Here is a 19459-nt window from a genome sequence, read left to right as displayed (position 1 = left end):
TTTGAAGGTGATTTTATGAAAGCCCTAGGCCCACCGTTGAGTTTTTTGGGGATTAATTTAGATGTTGCACATACATAAAGCATTCCTTGCCTGCTCATTTGAGTACAAGCTGTTTGGTCATCACAGACCTTGATTTCTAAAAGGGTGGTTTTAAGCCTTGCTACGTGTCATGATACTGTTTGCGGTATCTTAAATGACTGTAGTGCAGCTCAACTGATTTTATTGAAAACCATCCCACAGTTACTTAAAGGCCCAAGTTTTCCTGCAGAGTGAGGAGTTCTGCAGGTAAGTTGGTAATAGTTCAAGGTCCTGCAAAAGCACGGGCAGCCATAATTATGGTCAAGAGCACCCAGGAATGTTCATTAGCTCACAGCACAGAGAGGCCAGTGCAGTGTTTGGGTATCTTGAACTCACCCTGGCAAAGCTACATTACTAAACAGCAGCTTTTTGGTAAGATTCGTGAAGCCAGTTATTAAAATGCCTGGAGAAACACTGGTGTACAATGCTACAGGGGGAGGGGAGAGGACTAAGGATTAAAGTCACTCAGAATCTGCACATGGAACAGTAGCAAAGCCAGCCAGAACTTCATTGTGTCTGGAATGAAACACCAACCACGGTGTTGAGACCACCATTACGCTGGGGTTAGTTTTAGATAAAAGCTGTTTGAAAGAATGTGCAAGTCAGAGAAAGGAGGTTACTATTACTGGAAACTTACTGGAGAAAAAAAAAGAGTTTATTTTCAGTTCTCTGCCCGTTAAGCTTCAAGCACAGTTCAGAGGGAAGATTATGTACACACTGACTCTAGTTGGAAGGGCTTTGACATTTTACAGGAACACTAATATAGTGAGACTGGCATAGTTGGTAAAATACAAAAGTAGTAATTTAAAGAAATCCTAGAAGCTAAGCAGGGACCTTTTGTTCCAATTCAGTCAAGTGTCGTTATTTAAGACTTGAATAAATCCCAGCTATTGAACACGAGGCAAGACATACTTGAACACAACCTTCTTTAACCAGTCATCTCTTTTGCTTTAACATACTAGAAACACTCAAGCTAGACGATGCCAAGGATGTGACCGCTGGTAAGCAAGCCAGAGCAGTGCTGAGAGTCTCTCAAAATGACAGGTCCCTTCCAGCACTGCATGTGCTACCGAAAAATCCAGATGAAATGGGGAAAATAAAGAAGTTTTCGATGTATGTCGCTCTACCAGCTGGGTAATTTTAAAATTCATTAAGACAGTTCCCGTAATTGTATAAACAGGGTTTATTGTACATGTGGAGTGGAAGGAAGAAAGAAGAAAGGTATATATTATATATATATGTACAGTGAGCCATTTTCATTAATAAATTTATTCTGTCTTGCTTAATACTGGAAAGAGGGAATGTGTCTGGCACCAAAGAAATTTAAAATTGAAAAAATTTAAAAGCTTAAGTTCTGAAAATTATAAAAACCATGGTCTTACGGAAGGAAGTTAAAACATATATACATGGCAATTTAAGTGGTTTATACACTGAGTGACACAGTTGCATTTGTCTTTTAAACCAACTTATGGATTTTCTATTAATAGAACTGGCATTAAAACTATTTAAAAGCTAGAATATAAATAAAACTTGGAGAGACTGCTCCAGGAACAGCCCAGTAAAGCAACTCACAGTAACTCAGTAGACATAACCAATAACACGGTTCCCCTTGAGCGTCAGGGAAGTAGGCACTAACTGGGAAAGAGTCCAAGTCCTGGTGTTGCAGTTTCACTGGAAGTCCATCTCCTGTCACTGCTGTGCCATACGCAGTACCTTTAAAATATACCCCCAATTTCTCTGAAAGATGGAGAAACTGTTACGTTGTCTTTCTGAATCCCTTTAAAATAGGATAGATGTTTTCAAATGCTTCATAGATCTCTGCTCGTACTTTAGCACCTAGAGAAAGAGCAGGAATTGAGTTAGTTTGTACCTTTTGCCAAATACTTGATTTCAGCTTTTAGAACGTTTATTTGAATGTGACTATATAAAACCTATGCATATCCATAAACCCCTATTTTTACAATCTGTTTTTTTAAAATATCCATTTCATATAGAGCACACGTTACCAGCCTTCTCATGTTTATTCTGATAACTGGTAAAACTTTCATTAGCAGCTCTGTGCTTACGCTGTACTTGCAAACGGGATTTTTCTATGCATAGATTCTGCAGGGGACCCAGCTGCAAAGCACAGCCCTGCAGGGTGTCCCTGCAGAAAGGCCTAACTAACTGGGGGAGCTGTTTTTGAGAGTGGGAACACCTGGGGAGCACCACCTGGTGATGGAGACCGCAACAGAGCCCCACTGGCCGCTTGCCATGCTGCAGGGATATGCTCCTTCTTTTGCCTGTGAGCCTTGTGGGCTTTTTTCTCCATAGTAAGACTCAGCAGGAAGGGAAAAGGACGGGCATAGGAGGGGTGCCTGAGGCTGAGGAGGTCCCAGAGCCTCGGGTATGTCCCCTTCTTTGGCAGCTGTGTCAGAGGAGAACAGCAGCAGCCTCCAGCCGAGCTGGAGCACGCACAGACTTTCAGATTTTGCCAGAAGCATTACCTGCGCTCTTACAGCTTCTTGGGCACCTGCACACTTGATTAGGATTCACAATCACTGCTTATATGGATTTAGCCAAACGTGTTGTTTGCTTTGTGTGCTCTCATCCACAGGATACTGAGCTATCTGTTCTTAGTACTGTCTCCTCTAAAGGAAAGCACCTAGCAACTAGCACACCTCTGGTATTGTGTTCTCTGTAACAGTCTACATCTCACCTACTGGCGTAAGACGCCACCTTCACTTACCAGTTAAAACCACTTTTCCAGAAACAAAAATAAGGAGAACAATTCTTGGCTTGATCATTCTGTAGATTAAGCCAGGAAAGAGTTCCGGCTCGTAGCTGTAAGAGAAGACAGTGTTTAAACATGCTTGCAGGCACATGTTCCAGTCTTTCATCTGCAGGACTGCAGGAACAGGCAGAGCAGATGTAGACCTCACTGAAATCTGGAGAGTAGCAGGGAAGATCACTTTGTTGGGTTGATACTCAGCGACCTCACGTTACAGCTGAGGCAGAGCAGTGATGGGAACAAAGATGCAGGTTTCCCTCTGGTGCAAGGGAATAATCTAAACAGGCCTCACTCTAAGGCCGTATGCAGCAAGAATGAAACGAAAGGAAGCCTTTTGTTTTTACCTGCTGAACTGCTGGTGTGTGAGTACCAATCCTTCTAATCTGATGGGAAACTTCACATCACAGCTGCCCACCATGTTCTGAATTTTAAAATCCAAAAATTTTGCAGGAAAACCCAGTTTCTGAACAACTCTTGCATACTTCCTTGCTGCCAGTCTGGATTGCTCCTCGCTGAAGTGAGAGAAGAATATCCATATTATTTCCTCAGTTATTAACTGAAACAAATAGCATTAAACCACAACTACTTAATGAGGAAAAAAAAAAAATGTCTGTGTTGAAGGGGAGGGCAAGGTCACATGCAAAATCTTCACAGCCAAAATTAACATCTAGCACTGGTTTGCACACTGAATTTGGTACTAGGATCCTGACCACCATTAGCATTGTACTCGCTGTTCATGAGGCAGAAAACAGTAAACTATAAATCCACATATTTCACACTCCGAAAATATCAACCTGCATCCCTCTAATGAGGGATGAAAATTGTTTTCGGTGAAGAAAACTTTGAACTACTGCTAGAAAAATGCGTATTTCCATAAAAATCTGTAAACTGCCAAACCTCTCCGCTCGAGCCAGCCCAGGCATTCAAACCTGGGTTTAACGCAACTGCACAGCCTTACACGCTGCTGCAGAACTCAGTTTGCTTCACTTTTGTGAACCGCTGAGGATCTGGTTGCTCCTAACACAGAGTAAGACAACTTGAACTTCAAATGTCACAGGGCAAAGAAAGCACTTCTTTACGGCTCTCTTTTTTCATGTCTGCTCATTAGCTTATTCCTTCTGGATTCCGAACAGACTTCTTCAGAGCAGAATTTCTCTCCTGCCCGCTGGAGTTAAGCTTATGTTTAGCTTTCGATTCTTACGCTTCAATGATCATGTTAAGAACAGATCAGGCTACAGGGACCAGAGACTTGGAGCTCTTGGCCTGTGGTGAATGAAACTATTCAAATATAAAATCACTCTTCCCCTGCCACTGTCACTATGGTTTAAGCAGTTCCAGTGCAGAGTTAAACATTTTTAATTATTAGAAAAAAAATATATAACCACAAAGCCAAAAAAGTGAATATAACAACATCCGCAAGCCAGTTTATCAGACTGCATGAAAGAGCTTCAGAAACAGAACTACCATTTCCCCTTTTGTAAGGAAGTCCTTTCAGTCACAGAAAGATTCTATGGAGAAATGTATATTAGCCGATTTGAAATAACTGGGAGGCAACCTTAGTCATACCTTTTTTGTATATATACAAATTTTTTTTATATATAACTGTACAAGTTTGTTGTATATATAAAAATACTGCATACAAGTAATAGTACTTCTACTACAACAGAAAAACCAGCCTGAATTAGTTTGCTTGTAATGCCTAAACATACCTTTTCGCTCCTGTGCACACCATTTTTCCAGAGCTGAATATAAGCGCAGTAGTCCGTGGTTCTCTTATTCTCATAATAACAGCAGCAAAACGCTGAAATGTGAGTGTTGAAACTATTAGCGATATATTGCTGTAATCATTACATTAAAACAACGTTTGCATAATAAGTAGCAATTTACACCATATCGCGAAGAAATACTAAGTTCAAATGTACTTATGGACCACTCAAATTTCACTTGAAATGCTGAAATCTTAAGTAGCTTCGAACACACACACACACCCCCCAAACGGTAGAGTCAGACAGGAAGGATATTTACCGTTGCATTCCTGGTTTACTAAGCTCATCTCTCATTACCACAATGCAACATATAAATATTGCTAACTTTTGCAACAGAGCAATAGAGACCATCTTAAACAAACAACATTTCCTCCACGTCTTGAAATGTGATCTGCAGGACGGAAGACTATCTGTCTGCAAATATTTTACCATCTGTTTTGTTTGTGTCTTAAAAAATTGGACAGTGTTGGAACACCTGTGAACAGAACAGCTGGAGATCAAAGTCCTGTGTAAACAAGAGTCACCTCAACTACCACAGCGGAACACAGCAGCCTGGTTAGCTCTAGCTTTTTATTCTAAGTACTGTAACATCTCTGCCTGCATTTCCAAATATTCTTAAACTCTTTGAAGCAAGACTTAATGGAAACCGATGTGGGCACACACACAAACCCCTGTTTGCCTGTTTTATTTAACTTGGATCACCATGTGATCCCATAAACCGCTCTGGTGACCCAACCAAGGCAGTAGGCGTGGGTTACCCAACAGCACATTTGTCAAACTATGGCTTAAATCATACAGCTGAGCAACATCTTTCGTTGATAGAGGAACGGACTGACTAAAAGTAGGACTGTGTTACATAACCCTTCTTTCTCTCCGCTGTGGAAAATGGCATTTCGTTTTGATTTTTCTAGCCTACAGGTTTTACACAGCCACCTACCTCGAGAGTTACCATGGCACGCTCACATTTTTGCTGCACTATATCCTACTCACATGCAATTACGTAAGAGCATCACTGATATAAACGTACAGCCACAGCTATTTATCACACATGCCTGCGTGCATGCTTTAATCTTTAAAGGGCAGAGTCCAGGTAAACTGTAGCAAAATCCCAAATACTAAAACAACAACAAAAAACGCACACCCCAGGAAAACGGAAACCTTCCCAAGGCAAGTCAATTCACCTACACAACCTCTAAACTTTTATTAGAAATGGCGTCCAACTATTGTGGTGGCAAAGATAACATTTCCAAGAGGAGCCACCCAAATGAAAACTGGAGTGACGTAATTTTCTTGATACAACGCTCCAGGTCCTCTGCTGTTGTTCAAAGTTTCCTGAGCTAGAAAAAAAACCCCACGGTTTAACAAACTGCTATTTAGAAGCAGCAGGCAACTTAGAAGTTGACAAGAAAAAAAAAAAAATCTATTTCATTTTGCTGTTCCACCAAACCTAGCCATTGGGAGCGAGAGGATGGCGGAGTACTGAGGGGTGTCATGTAGAAATGGAGCTCAGAGGGGAAGCAAGACTGTAAAAACACCCAGTGACTGCGCTGCGACCACACGAATTCCAGGGGAGCAGCCAGGTGGAGGAAGCCACAGCACATACAGAACAACTGTGGCTCCGGCAGGAGCCCGGGGGTTGAATTCCTCCTTCCTTTCTCCTCGTTGGGAGACAGGGAAGGCGGCTTCTTCATCAGACATTTCACAGTAACATGAAAAAGAAACTTTCTGAGCACTACAAACACACACGCCCGCATGCACGACAGCGGAGGCCAGCTCTACAACAGAAAACTTTGCCAGCTTATTACACTGTTGGTTGGGTTCTTCCTAAACATGCTGTGCTCTTCCCAAATCTGCCAAATTACAACCTGGTGTAAAACACACCTACACCAGCGTGAAAATGCTTTTGACTAGTTTGACGGAATGTTCTGAGTTTCTTAAACATTTCTTTAACTACAGTGTAAAACTGCATCTATAGTAAAAAGGTTTTTCAATCTATTACAGCAAACTACACTCACAACCTGTGCCTTTGACATATCTGTTATAGGATGCACACTACATTTCTCTTACCTTGGGATTATATTCAGCATTTCGGGCACGAAGCGCAATAGTTTTTAGGTCAAGTTTGCAACCAAGATTCACCGTGGACACAATATTCCTGAAGATAGTTCAGAGAAATACATTAAAAAGACAATAAAGAATTCATGTACGTTCCTCATTTTCAACCGTGCTTGATTAATTTTATTGGTTTGGTGGTTTTTTGTGCTTTTCTTTTAAATTTGTTTCTCCCAGTGAGTTTGAATTACTTTCCTACTGACAGGAGCACTGAGCAGTGTTTTGGCTCAGGAACCTCCTTCTGTAGGGCAGTAGCTCCTAAGGCATGATTGCTGATTCCTCCTTATCTGCCAGCTATTATGAAAAGCGTCTCATGAGAAGAATCTCTATTTCAGTTTGGCAGGAAAAATTCTTCATGCTGAGAGCCCCCACCAAAATCGGGGAAGTTGCTGGAAACAGGAGAAAATGAGGTAGCAATAGTACCACCTGAAATTCTCCTCAGTATGCCCTTCAAGGAGGAAGAAGAGGTGCCGGACTAAGTGGGAATGACCCAGGAGGTAAACCTATTGCCAGGTGATAGAAAAGCAAGTCTCTAGAAAGTTTAAGAGACATTTCTAGATGCAAAATTTCCTTGGAAACTCATTTTCTGGGAAAACCCTGAAATCTGAAGGTCCTCAATGGGGAGGAAAAAAAAGAAATAAGAGGAACTACTCTTTCAGTGCAAAATTCACATTATCAGCCATTTGTCTTCAGGCCTTCTGTAAATTGCTTAGAAGTCTCTTTAAAACTAAAGTTTGGTGCAAATACTTCCATACCTAAACCTAGACCTAGTTCTAGGGTTTTTTTCCCCTTATCACAAACTCAGCTGTAGCCATGAGTTAGAGAAGGGCATGTGGAACATTAAGTACAGCTCAGCTCTAGCTCCCAGACTAGCAACTAGTTTCTTCCCCTTTACCCTTCTAATTCCCTTTCAGCTGTGACAGTTCCCGCATTCTGCTTTAGCACCTCACTAACAACATTCTACGCACAGCAAAGTGGAGCTGTTCGCAAAGTGGAGCCATTTGCTTTTCTGTGAACGGGTCACAAGTATCCAAGTAAATCACAAATGAGGATATGTTTCAAGGTATACATATTTTGAACTACCAGATTATCAACCCAGGCTACTTCATAGCTAAAGCATGACGAACTCCTAAAGTGCACAGATGTAAAAGGTACGGTGGTGCTAAATGAAGATGTATATATAACATCCTCCACTGGTATGCTTAAAAGATGTACAGATGACAAATCATTAAGAAACTGTTTATATTCCTAAGTGGTTTAGCAATGAAGCTAAGCTAAAAATAAAAGCAAAAATTACTCATATCGCTGGAGGAGGCCCATAAATTCTCAGGGCCTTCCTTTCCACCAAAATGCAGTACCCAATTCCTGACACGGCTTTGGTCCCAAGTCTTTAAAGGGCTGTCTAAGAACGGATGTGATGCACTAACACGCAGGACACTCACTGTAGCTGCGGCACTATCCCAGAGCTCTCTGACGCCGGTGTCGCAGGAGTTATCGGAGTCATCGGCGTCATTGGAGAGGGGTACAGAGGTGTGGTTCCCGGTAAAGGGGCTGTGGTAAGAGTCTGTGAGTGGAAGAGCTGGGGAGTTTGACCAGACGTTCCCTGCGTCGCTTGCTGTGATGTAGACTGCTGCGCTGCTTGCTGCTGCTGCTGCTGCCGCTGCTGTTCCTCTAGGATGGACAGACTGTTGGTGCTCTGGACAGGCTGTGGTGTCAGTCCTGTGCCATATGGCATCATCGGGCTAAAAATTGGCATTCCTGGAGTCATTGCACCCTACAGAAGAAAGCGTGAAATAGAAACCACAGATCCCAGTGACTCCATTTTGGTTTTAAGACAAAAAGTTTTCAGAAGGAGTCTAAAAATAAAACAATGTAAGTTGATCATATCAAACCTGAGGCACATAGTAGTAACTCGCTAAAAAGAGAAAGCCCTTGGAAATCCAGTTCTTCTATAGAATAAAATAGTACCTCTAGGGATGTGTCAATTCTAGCACTGTTCACCTCCAGCCAGTGATGCCGATACGCTTCTCATACTACCTTGCAAGCTCTTCTCAACTTTGACCCACAATTTAACTTGCATTTGTTTGAACAAAGACTGTGCCCATCGTACCAAACATGTTCATAGCACAGCGACGGTCCATTACATATAAGTTAAAGGGCAACCACCAAAACTAAATTAATATTTCCAACTTGTCAGTCACGTTTCAACTTAAAGTAATCCCAGCTATCTGGAGATACAAATCAACAGCTTTAAAATTCTGCTTTATATTAGTATTATAAGTAGCAGAATTTTTCAGATCTGTGAGCAAAAAACCTGAAATTACATGCAAGAAATGGAAACACTTTCACAAAGAAATTCAGATCACAGTTGCATATTAAATCATTTTTTACCTGAGGGGAGGCCAAGCCTTGAGCGTAGGGTGGCAAGCTGTTGTTCTGATCCATGATTCCAGTTATTTCTTTGGTGAGGCCAGAAGTACTTCCTTCAATTAATTTAAATTAACTTCAAACCCTAGAGGGTTTTTAACCCTTTAAAACATTCCAGCAAAGTAGCTTTTTAAGCCAAGCTGAAAGCTTTAGGAAAACATCAGCTCCAGAGAAATGTGTGTTATGAGTCTAAAATACTAATCAAAGCCTGAAAAAAGAAAAAGTAGTATCTTGAGAATAATATCTAAACACAAAACCAATCCTATCAGCAGCCGAGTTAGATAAGAGACACCCACATACAAATATATATATGAGCATTCACACACACACACGTGCACAGTCCATAAAAATAACCCTTTTCAGGCACGCTCTATGGAACCTTTGCAGCATGCTTCTGTTGAAATCCCTGGCGGGTAACCAGACTCACATGAGCAGGCCTCTACCTAACCAAACCCTCCTGCACAAACAAGTCAAGCTGCTAATGCTCATTCTACTCCAAGCTTTGCTTTAGCTGGAAAAAAACTGATGATTTTTTTTTTTTTTTAAATTGAATTCCACTGACTACTAACCGACAAGCTCACGGACACACTACTTGTAAGCCTCTTCCTGGCCATTTTAAGGCTTGGGCTTCCAAAAGTATTTATTCTTCTATGGGAAATGTATCGCCAGTCAAATCAGAACTAGGTAACCCTCTTCCATCCACTTCCATAACAAAGCACTAACACGTTTCAAACAACAATGACATGTACTTTAGGGGGGAAAAAAAGAAATATGTGAAAGCCAATTTCAGGTACAGAAGTGAAATGCATGCAATTTTTTAATTTTTTTTTTTTTTTTAACTATACCTCTCTTGTGTTATGGAAATAAACACCACAAGTGGAGAATTTAAACACCGCAAGTAGAGAATTTACACCTTGACAGTGAATATTTTTCCATTAGATTACAGCTTTCTTAGCTAGATACATATTGCCCAGAAATAGTGTCATTTTTAGACTAGAGGTAGACCACCTCAAAATTTTTAGAAAGCCTATTCAGCTTTTTTGGTTTTGTTGTGTTTTTTTTTTTAAGGTATGACAACTCAAAGTTACATTAATATTTATACTGCAGCTGAAAAAACATGCTTTTCTTCCACATGCCCATAAGATAATATTATCTTTACTGAAGGCATCAAACAAAGCACCCAGCTCTTACAACCTGGAGACAGGGGTAAAATACAAGCCTAAACGTTACCCCAGAAGAAACAAAGTCAACTCCTCGACAGCCCGGCTGTTCAGTAGGAAGCCCAGACACCAGGCATGCCAGGACCCGTCGTCAGGACGCCACCTACGCAGAGGTCCATCTTGCAACCGCCTAACCGTGGCTTGCTCGCCTCTCCGCTACAAACGCCGGGGAACGTTTTTTCTCGAGGAAACCGAGCCCGGAGGCAAGAGACGCCCCGGAGAAGGCCCCGACTCCCCGCAACACACAGCCAGCCTCGCAAAGAGCCGCTTTCGGCATGAGGCGACCCCCTCCTGCGCCTCCGCGCCCCCCACCCGCCCCAAGGCCGGCCGCAGCACCGCACCCCCCCACCCCGGGGAACGCGGTGACCCCCGCGGCCGACCCACCCCCAGCCCCGCCGGCCGCTGCTCGCCCCCGGGAGGCGCCGGAGCGCCGCTGAGGCGGGTGCCCCTCCCCGCTTCCCCCGCGGCTCAGGCCGGCCCGGAGGGCCCCGGCCCTGCGGCGGCGCCGGAGGAGGGAAGTGCAGAGCGAGCCCGGCCCCGCGCAAAGCCCCCGCCATCCCGTCCAGGCCCGGCCATCGCTAGCACCCGTCGCCCCTTCCTCAGGCAGCGGCCCCGGGGAGGAGCGGGGGGGAAGTGGTGGAAGGAACGGGTGGGGCGCGGACGGTACCTGCCGCTCCCGCCGCCGCCGCCGCCTCACAGCGCCCGCAGGAGCCAAGCTGCGCCGCCGGCGCGCCCCGAGCGCGTCACTTCCGCCGCGCGCCCCGCACCGCCTCCCCCACCACCATCTTGAGTGAGGGCGTGGGGAGGCGGCCGCCCTCGAGCCCACGGACCGCGGAGCCGGGGTCGCCGTTCCCCGGCAGCGCCCGGCGTTAGCACGCGTGGCTCCTGCGCCGGGCCTGGCTACCGGCTCCGGTGCCGGAAGGTCGTTCCCCATTTCCTAGCTGTGCAAATCGCCGCCCCTCGCTCGGCGGAGGAGCGCGTCCCCTGCAGCCCCCCCCCCCGCTCCCCGGGCGTGCCGCCACGCCAGCCCCTCCCCGCCGCCGGTTCCTGCCGGCGCCGCGCCCCCCGACCCACCCCGAGGACCCGCGCCCCTCCTCACCCTCGCTCCTCATAGCGTTTCTCAGGGTGCTCCCCTTATCCCAGAGCAGTAGCCGCTCCGTTCCCCGCCGGTTCAGATACACGGAGGGTGGTCTTTGGTCCCCCCACCACAGCCGCTATCGACCTGCTCTGCCTCAGAGACCGGGCCCGCGGCAGCAGGGGCTGACAGCGCCTGGAGCGGGCGAACGCCGGTGCCGGTGCTGCGCGCCGTGCCGGGGGAGCCCCGCCAAGCCCAGGCGGGGAAGGGCCCCGCGGGATCGCGCAGAGCCCGCAGCCCGGCGGGGAGCGGTGGGAGGGTAGAGGGTCGGTGGGAGCCGGGTACCCGCCACCGCAGCGCCCAACAACCGCCAGGACCCACCACCGCCCACGCGCGGGGCTCAACCGTCCTCCAGAGCAGGCGAGAGAGGGTGGCCGCTTTCCTAGAGCGGTGTGTCGGCACTTCCGGCTCCGGTGCCGCCATTTTGCCGTGAGACAGCAGCGAGCTGGGCCGTTCTGCTCTACCCTGCTGGGATGTTGTCTACTGCTGCTTACGCGGGCTCCGAGCCCGAGATGGGTTACGAGCTCGGCGGCTACGAGCTCGGCGCCCCCGTGGAGCACCGCTTCTCGCCCTATGCCTTTAATGGAGGGTGAGGAGTTGTAGGCAGGGAGTGGGGTGGGCTGAGGCACCCACTTCCCGGTGGAGGGGGCCCTGAGGGGGGGCGGTGGTAGGGCTGAGTCTTCCTCCTCTTACTCGTGCCTCCCCCCGGCCATTTGGGAGGGTTTGTCTCTTTGCGAGCGCCTCTTTGTAGAGAAAGGGGAGGGGGCAGTATGGGGGATAGTATGGGGGACAGTTGGGCTCGGCCTTGCCCAGAGCTGAGCGTCCAGCGGGTCCTTGTAGCTTTCGGGGGGTTCTTGTATGTCTGTGTGGTTTTTTGTCACGCTCGGGCTCCCTGAACTTTTACGGGTCAAAATAAGCCCCTTCCCTTCCTTGCAGCGTTGTTTCTTTATAGTGACTCAGGAAAAAATGACATATTACTAGCTTTTAAACGTGTAACTGAGTTGAAAACTACCTTGTCATAACTGTTGAAGGTAGGCAGTGTTTTACAGATTCTTGCTCTGAGTTGGGGACAGGATCTGGCCAGGATAGTGTTATTCAGATATTTTTGTGTTTTTTTATAATGCCTAACTGCTTTTTAGAGGACATCTGTTTGTTACTTAATAGTAGCATGTATGTGACAATTGCAAAACAAGCTATTTGGAAGTAAATAACGTAGGATAACATCAGATTAAAAAAGCAATGATAATTTAAGTATAATGATACTAGTGCTTAGTATTTGGCTGGAGTGTTTTTGCCTGGAGAGCCAAACTGTTTTAGAAGGGTGAATCTTTCATTAGCAGGCATCTAAAATTGCTGGTCCATTGAGTCTGCTTTTTGCATTATATAGAAACTTCGTTTTACCAAGTTTCCACAGTTTTAAATCAAAATAGAGAGTCATGTATTTTTTTTAGCGTGTTTAGTATCTTCCTCCAATCTTGAGTCACGTGTAAGGATGTGTGTAGTGGGAAACGTAGCAAGGAATATAACATATTTGGCAAAACGTGAGTCTGGATATAGAACTACTGTCTAGTCTGTTCCTCTGTTGCCTAAGAAAATATTTGTGCTAAAAGTCATGATTATATGAATACCCTTCTTTAAGGACTGTGTTGGCGATTGCTGGAGAAGACTTTTCTATCGTTGCCTCTGATACACGACTGAGTGAAGGTTATGCAATTCACTGCCGGGACAGTCCAAAATGCTACAAACTGTAAGTCCAGATCTTGTAAGAATTGATACACATGAAAGATTTTTTTATATTGACGAGCATGTCATCAACCTGGAACGATGTATCGCTTTCTTTAAGCAGAATTCTCAGAAAAAAAGGATAGTAACAAAGTTGATTTTGGAGTCAGTGGTGACTCTTGCTGTAATGCAAGATGTGATGTGGTAAATACAGCCAGATTTCTCATTGCGTGCTCTTGCAGGTAGCTGATAACAGAGCATTTGTAGTGTGATACAAGACTTCATGTAAGCTAGGTGGTTTCTTGGCTGGATAGTGAGAAGAAGTTTTGTCTTAACTGTAGCAAAACTTAATCCTGTGGTAACTCGTGCTGCTTCATCAGGACACCTGGTGTTAGTACATAAGTGTGCCCGCTGCTGCCAGTTGTCCTGCGTCTCTCCAGTCAACCGTCTGGCACTTGGATGAGGTGTTTGTTTTAGGAGAGGGAAACCTGTCAGTAGTTCCGTTATTGAACTTTTTATGCTCATTGTATGCTTATCTTGACTGACCTAGATAGCAGCCCCTTGGTTTAAAAATACATATTGTTTACATTCTTTTGACTGTAGCAGGTGCTTACCTAGGAGGCTGCCAACAATTTTTTTGTTTAGGGGCTTGGTTTTTTTGGGTTTTTTTTGAGTTGATGACACAACTTCATGTGAACTTACTTTCTCCTGGCTAACTCCTTAGAATATCTTTGACTCTCTGATACTGTCCAAATGGAAATTACCGTGGTACAATCTGCAGACTGCACATGATGGCTTTGTGTAATCCTAATGACAGAACATTTCAATTTAAATTGTTTTCCAAATTACTGCTTTGTGTTAATCTAGAAGTATGTGTGAATGGTTGTAGACTCTCACTAATTTGATAGAATTTAAATTTCAAACGTGGGTTCCTGTAGTTAGTGTTCTTGAAATGTTTTGAAACTGAGTAAAGAGCTAACCTTCTATGATGCATCCGCATCCAGGTAACTTCTGTTGTGCAGACACAGAAAACCACCTGCAGCATAAATTTTATGTGACCATCATATAATCTTAACGCAGCTCTTTGCCCAGGTGGAGTAAAATTGGGCTGAGCGATGAGATGTAACAGCCTCCCCATCTCAGAACAGGTCCTCTAGCAAGATTGAATGGTGATAGCTAGAGTTAGGGGTGCATGAAGAGATGAAGAATTCCTTTTCGTCAGTCTTGCTGTGGAAGTCAGTGCATTAAAGACAGACATCTGCGTGGTCCTGCACTTAACAACCCCTCTCCAAAATGTAGGTTGCAGTTACCTTTTGTACACAAAATATCTGTTAATATCTTTTAGACAGCTCTTTCTGATAGCATTAGAGAAACTGAAAATACATTTGGTGTTTTCGTAATAATCTACTGTGTAACAAAGTGGTATAGTTCATACTAAATCTAAAATCACAACAAAACTTTACGTTTTACAGAACAGAACAAACGGTCATTGGATGCAGTGGTTTCCATGGTGACTGCCTTACCCTTACTAAAATTATTGAAGCAAGATTAAAGGTAGCTAACTATCTTGTTCTATGTAGAAACTTATATTCTTAGTATTGCATTTGAGACCAATAATTTGATACGTTTTAAATGTAATATTCGCTGGTTTTCTTCAAGTGTTTGTATCATAACTATGGCTGTATTACTAGGGAAAGGTCAGGAAGGGGAAATCGATGCTGTGTTCTTACTAAGTGTAACATCACAAATGTAAAGAGGGTAAGAGGGTAATGTTAATGAGGCAACATATATTCTTTGCAAAACTTTGGGGAAGTGTTTAAAAAGGCTTTACTTTTAGACCAGTGTGTTTTCAGTGATCATGCTATTTAATAATCTTGGCTAGCGTCAGATTCTACTGTAGTAAGGTTGCAGAAAATGTAATTCTGATTGTGTGTAAACTGTAGCGTTTGACTCTCTTCTTGGCCACGCGGTACCATTTGCAGATGTACAAGCATTCCAACAACAAGACCATGACTACTGGGGCTATTGCAGCAATGCTCTCTACAATTCTGTATTCTCGACGTTTCTTTCCTTACTACGTTTACAACATAATTGGTGGGCTTGATGAAGAAGGTAAGACTTTAAACAAAAAGTAAGAGGGGCTAAATTTCTGTAGGTAAATAGCTGTCGTTTTACATCTGGGCTGTACTGATGGAGTAACACAGTCTGTTCTCCTATTCCTAACACCTACCTTTAGGCATTATGGTACTTACACAGGTTAAATGCGTATTATGCATCTGACTTGTTTCCTAGTTTCTGCTACTAACTCGATCTTCCATTTCTGAAGGTCTGAAAGTCTAAAAACTATGTTACAATTATTTGATTACAAGTGAAATCTGCTAACGCTTACCCCTCATACTTCACTGTAGACTGGAGCACTTTAAAACAGCTTTGCTGGAATTATTATTTGTGTCTTTAAAGGAGACATTAGCAGTAAAGTTGCATATATTTTACTCTAGCCTGTCAGTGTGGTGGAGGTTATTAAATATGAAGAGACAGGTTTCTACAAAGAGGTTTTGAATCATTAACTAATCTCTAATGAAAATCATGACTTCTACATGGAAGCTGTAGTTTAACATGTAGCCCTTCCAGGGCTTACTGGGCTCTTGTCCAATGGTTTGGTTGGGTTGCTAAAATACTGTGTTCTCTGGCTTTGAGCAGGAGCTCAGAGGTGGCCTTGTTTGGATAATTTCAACCGTTCCCCGCAGTTTGTTTTTACCATTAAGTTATACTGCTTTTCCAGTCTTGCTAAGACATGTCTATGATATGTGGAGTCTGGAAAGGGATTAGTCTGCCCTGAATAATGGCAAATCTCAGATTATGAGGGTGCTGTAGAAGTTGATAAGCCCCTGCACGCAAGCCTGCACTCTTAGTTTGGGTGCAGCAAGATTGATTTGTTCTGATTTAGTGTTACTTCCTCAATCTCTGCTGGCTTTCTAAAGGCTGCTCAGTTACCTGTGCTGTGCCACCAAGTGCCCTGGCCAGTTTAGTAAATCAGCTGCAGCCTGTCTCAACAGAAAGGCTGAGCTTGGCCAGGTGCTGCGTTTTGACTAGTATGTCCCCATCAAACGCTGATGCTTCAGAGGTACAGTATGCCTGTGTCTCTGATGCTGGCGTGAGCTAAAAGCTTTGCACATCCTGGCCTGACTCCAGAGAGAAGCATGTAAGAGATGAGAGCATCATCCCTGGTTCTGGGAGGGCGATGCAGAGATATCCAAGCACATTCTCTGGAGGCAGTTCAAGAACTGTGTTGTTCAAGAACGATGGCTGGACTGCCTCTTTGTGCTAGCTTTAGAACCAGCAGAGCTCTTTGTGCAGCACTGCACTCTAGCACATTCTCCTGCTTTGATTATTCTGCATCAGCGCTTTTTCTGCGGTAAGTACTGTAGAAAACGTCTGTTAGAGCATGGTTATAGCTTAGATATCAAAAATAACCTTGCGTGTAGTACCAGGCCGCAACCATAGCGAGCCTACTGTGCAAAGCATTGTCTGAACATACTGCAGTATTATCTGGTAAAGGTTTGCTGGGTTCTCTGGTGCTCCAGAGACCACTTATGGAAAAAGCTAGTTTTTGATGTAAATGCTTACCTGCGCTGAGAATCCTTCTGGATTGTGATTGCATACTACTTTTTTTTTTTTTTTCCAGGGAAGGGAGCAGTGTATAGCTTTGATCCAGTGGGCTCATACCAGAGAGATTCATTCAAAGCAGGTGGATCAGCAAGCGCCATGCTGCAGCCTTTGCTTGATAACCAGGTGAAATAATTCTTTGGTTTTTTTTGTTCTCTCTCTTTTTTGTTTTTTTAATGATCTCAGCAAATATTTCTGACATTCAAAATAAAGTAGCTTGACTTTTGGGGAATATTACTTTTGAGAGAATTTTAAATATATTACAGGTAGGACTGTTAATCCATACATTTATAAACTGTGTGGCTCTACCTTCTCAGGAGAAATCAAAGTTTTGCTTTAGAATCACTTCATGTTTTTAATATGCTACAAACAGTGGACTGCCTGTTTAAAGTATAGGTAAATGTTTTCATCAGGGAATTACATTTCCCATAGAAGCTGTTTGGGTTTTTTTTTCCCTGTTTGGTTCCCCTCCCCCAGCTGATAACATAAATATGCCTGTCACTTAGCATGAAATTGTACTAAATTAAGAAGATAAAATGCATTACATACACCTACTAATTCTATCACTTAACATACACTTGTTTAAAAGTCTTAGAGTTTGTACAACTCCGTATACAAAGCAATGGTTTTGTACAACCATTTTCTGAGAATGTTCTTACATAAAACTGCTGGAAACTTATTCAACTAAATCTGTCTAAAAATACTTAAGAATATTTCATATTTAATTGAAGGTGTTAATTGTTGAATGAGTAAAGCGTGCTTTGGTATTTCTCTCATTCTCCCATATTGGCACTGTTTACACTAAACTATTATTTAGTCAGTTGAGCCTGGTGTCAGCACAGCTTTTGTGCTTAAAAAGCCACAAGCACTCTTAGTTCTTATCAGCTGAGAAAGGAACAGTCTTTCCTTTTTTTTTTTTTTAAAAAAAAAAAACAACTCCAGGTTCTCAGCTTTCACTTAGTTTTGAACTCTCTTAACTGAAGAAAATATCTTCTGCAGGAACAAAGTTGTCATAAGGTGCCTTTTTTCCACTTACAAGTTTGAGGCATAGTAAGTGACTCTTCCCCTCCTTTTCCAGTTCTGATGCTTAACTGGATGCTTCAGGTTATCAGCTAAAATACGTTATTTGATAGGACCTGGTTATGCTCCAGTATAGACTGTTATTTTTGAATCCTAGGTACGTTTAGGAACATTTGCATTTAAGAGATGTTCCTGACTACAGAATGACTAGAGAAAAGGCTTGTGTGCAGTTCTGGTACTGCTCACCCGGTGAGAAGTTTATGAAGAATTAGATCAGTTCAGATCTGTGTGTTCATTGCGATCTTGTATGTGCTGACTGGGTGCAGGGAGCCGTGCTGGCTCTGTACTGTGCCTGCGGCTAGTTACTTTTGTAAGAGGATCAGCATTGGCAAAGTTCTGATCACGCAGCTGTAAACTGTGTGGCGGAGTACTTTTGCCAGCTTCGGGTTTCTAAAGCAGACCGACCATTTCTTCTTTTGAAGTTGTCTAAATCTGCTCGTTCTCGTGCAGAGACTGAAACGGCTTTTGTGCTAGATGGGCCGTACTTCCTTTAAAATGCATTTTTGTCTTTTATTAGATTGGCTTCAAGAATATGCAAAACGTGGAGCATGTACCTCTGACCCTGGAGAAGGCTTTGCAGCTGGTTAAGGATGTCTTTACGTCTGCTGCTGAGAGAGACGTGTACACTGGGGACGCGCTTAAGATTTGCATTGTCTCAAAAGATGGAATTAAAGAGGAAACTGTCCAGTTACGAAAAGACTAATTCAGTTCACTTCTAAAGGCATAATCTGTCATGTACAATTTACTTGTGTTGTGAATACGCTTATTAAATTTTTTCAAGAAACTTGACTAATGCTGAATATTTTTTACCTTTGTTAGAAGCGATAGAGTGTTTTAGAAACCCGAGCAGTTCATGGTAAGGAAGCGGCGAAGAGTTACAAGTGAGTTTCATTCATCTTGTCTTAATCTATTGCTCAGTCTAATTCCAATGTCAGTTTAATCCCCGTCTTGCAATCCCTTATGCTACAATATAGAGGAGTTTAAACTTGTTAAAATTTAGGTTCACAGGCTTTTCTGATAATGCTTTCAGTTCTGCCTTGGTTTAGTGAGAAAAGCATTTGTTGTGTTCCTGCTGCCTGCTCTGCACTTCATAGCTTGCTTTTCCTGTCTTCTCCTTTATCTCTCTGACACGCTGTCCTGGCATTTGACCTCCCTGTACTTACTTACAGAGACTAAAATATGAGTCACCTGAAACCAGTTTCTCTGTGTCAGAGGGAAGAATGTTAAATGGAATCTTCCAGAGTTTAGTCCTGGGCTCTGCTTCGGGGCTCACCTCTACATGTTTCTATTCAGTTAATGCCCCAAATCTGAGGCATCATCCTTTTTTTTGGCTACTGATGGAAAATAAATTAGTACGGAGATTCCTGAATGCCTGTTAATGTCTGGGGGCTTTGTTAGCCCTACTACTGATTTTTTTTAGCCCTACTTTTGATTTTTAGGAAATTGCATCAAGTGTAGGCTGTTTGTCTGATGTCCTATATAG

The 19459-nt window shown here is 43.6% G+C and overlaps 3 protein-coding genes across 5 annotated transcripts; 2 read left to right on the top strand and 1 right to left on the bottom strand.

Annotated features, from left to right (window-relative positions):
• Nucleotides 1–1246: 1246 nt before the first annotated feature.
• TBP (TATA-box binding protein) lies at nucleotides 1247–11819 on the bottom strand. 3 transcript variants are annotated; one of them, XM_064445651.1, is made up of 8 exons: nucleotides 11473–11819; nucleotides 9118–9361; nucleotides 8169–8500; nucleotides 6682–6769; nucleotides 4558–4649; nucleotides 3193–3360; nucleotides 2807–2901; nucleotides 1247–1914 (listed from the first exon to the last, which is right to left on the bottom strand). In XM_064445651.1, the coding sequence occupies exons 2-8, from the start codon at nucleotides 9169–9171 to the stop codon at nucleotides 1835–1837; spliced, it is 909 nt and encodes a 302-aa protein (XP_064301721.1). In that variant the 5' UTR covers nucleotides 9172–9361; nucleotides 11473–11819; the 3' UTR covers nucleotides 1247–1834. The 3 variants fall into 3 exon arrangements, with proteins under 3 accessions (XP_064301721.1, XP_064301723.1, XP_064301722.1); XM_064445653.1 differs by lacking the exon at nucleotides 11473–11819 and adding an exon at nucleotides 11041–11337; XM_064445652.1 differs by lacking the exon at nucleotides 11473–11819 and having other exon boundaries at nucleotides 9118–10358.
• LOC135312383 (basic proline-rich protein-like) lies at nucleotides 9170–11163 on the top strand. Its single transcript, XM_064445461.1, has 2 exons — nucleotides 9170–9190; nucleotides 10318–11163. Exons 1-2 carry the CDS (start codon nucleotides 9170–9172, stop codon nucleotides 11161–11163), a joined length of 867 nt encoding a protein of 288 aa, XP_064301531.1.
• Nucleotides 11820–11830: 11 nt separating the features above from the next.
• Nucleotides 11831–18760, top strand: PSMB1 (proteasome 20S subunit beta 1). The gene is made up of 6 exons (XM_064445654.1): nucleotides 11831–12097; nucleotides 13148–13255; nucleotides 14703–14784; nucleotides 15213–15342; nucleotides 16916–17022; nucleotides 18494–18760. The coding sequence occupies exons 1-6, from the start codon at nucleotides 11982–11984 to the stop codon at nucleotides 18677–18679; spliced, it is 729 nt and encodes a 242-aa protein (XP_064301724.1). The 5' UTR covers nucleotides 11831–11981; the 3' UTR covers nucleotides 18680–18760.
• The last annotated feature ends 699 nt before the right edge of the window (nucleotides 18761–19459 follow it).

This window comes from Phalacrocorax carbo, chromosome 3, assembly GCF_963921805.1.
Source record: "Phalacrocorax carbo chromosome 3, bPhaCar2.1, whole genome shotgun sequence".
Lineage (NCBI taxonomy): Eukaryota > Metazoa > Chordata > Aves > Suliformes > Phalacrocoracidae > Phalacrocorax > Phalacrocorax carbo.
This window is presented reverse-complemented; position numbering and strand designations above follow the sequence as displayed.

Bases quoted from the DNA above. Each gene is read 5' to 3' on its own strand.
- LOC135312383 (XM_064445461.1), top strand. From the start codon at position 9,170: ATGATTCCAGTTATTTCTTTG. The intron at 9,191-10,317 runs GTGAGGCCAGAA...TCTTTACTGAAG, and splicing joins TGATTCCAGTTATTTCTTTG to GCATCAAACAAAGCACCCAG.
- TBP (XM_064445651.1), bottom strand. From the start codon at position 9,171: ATGGATCAGAACAACAGCTTGCCACCCTACGCTCAAGGCTTGGCCTCC. The intron at 6,770-8,168 runs GTGAGTGTCCTG...AACTATCTTCAG, and splicing joins GGGATAGTGCCGCAGCTACA to GAATATTGTGTCCACGGTGA. The intron at 4,650-6,681 runs GTAAGAGAAATG...CTCACATTTCAG, and splicing joins ATGCTGAATATAATCCCAAG to CGTTTTGCTGCTGTTATTAT.
- PSMB1 (XM_064445654.1), top strand. From the start codon at position 11,982: ATGTTGTCTACTGCTGCTTACGCGGGCTCCGAGCCCGAGATGGGTTAC. The intron at 13,256-14,702 runs GTAAGTCCAGAT...TACGTTTTACAG, and splicing joins AGTCCAAAATGCTACAAACT to AACAGAACAAACGGTCATTG. The intron at 14,785-15,212 runs GTAGCTAACTAT...TACCATTTGCAG, and splicing joins TTATTGAAGCAAGATTAAAG to ATGTACAAGCATTCCAACAA.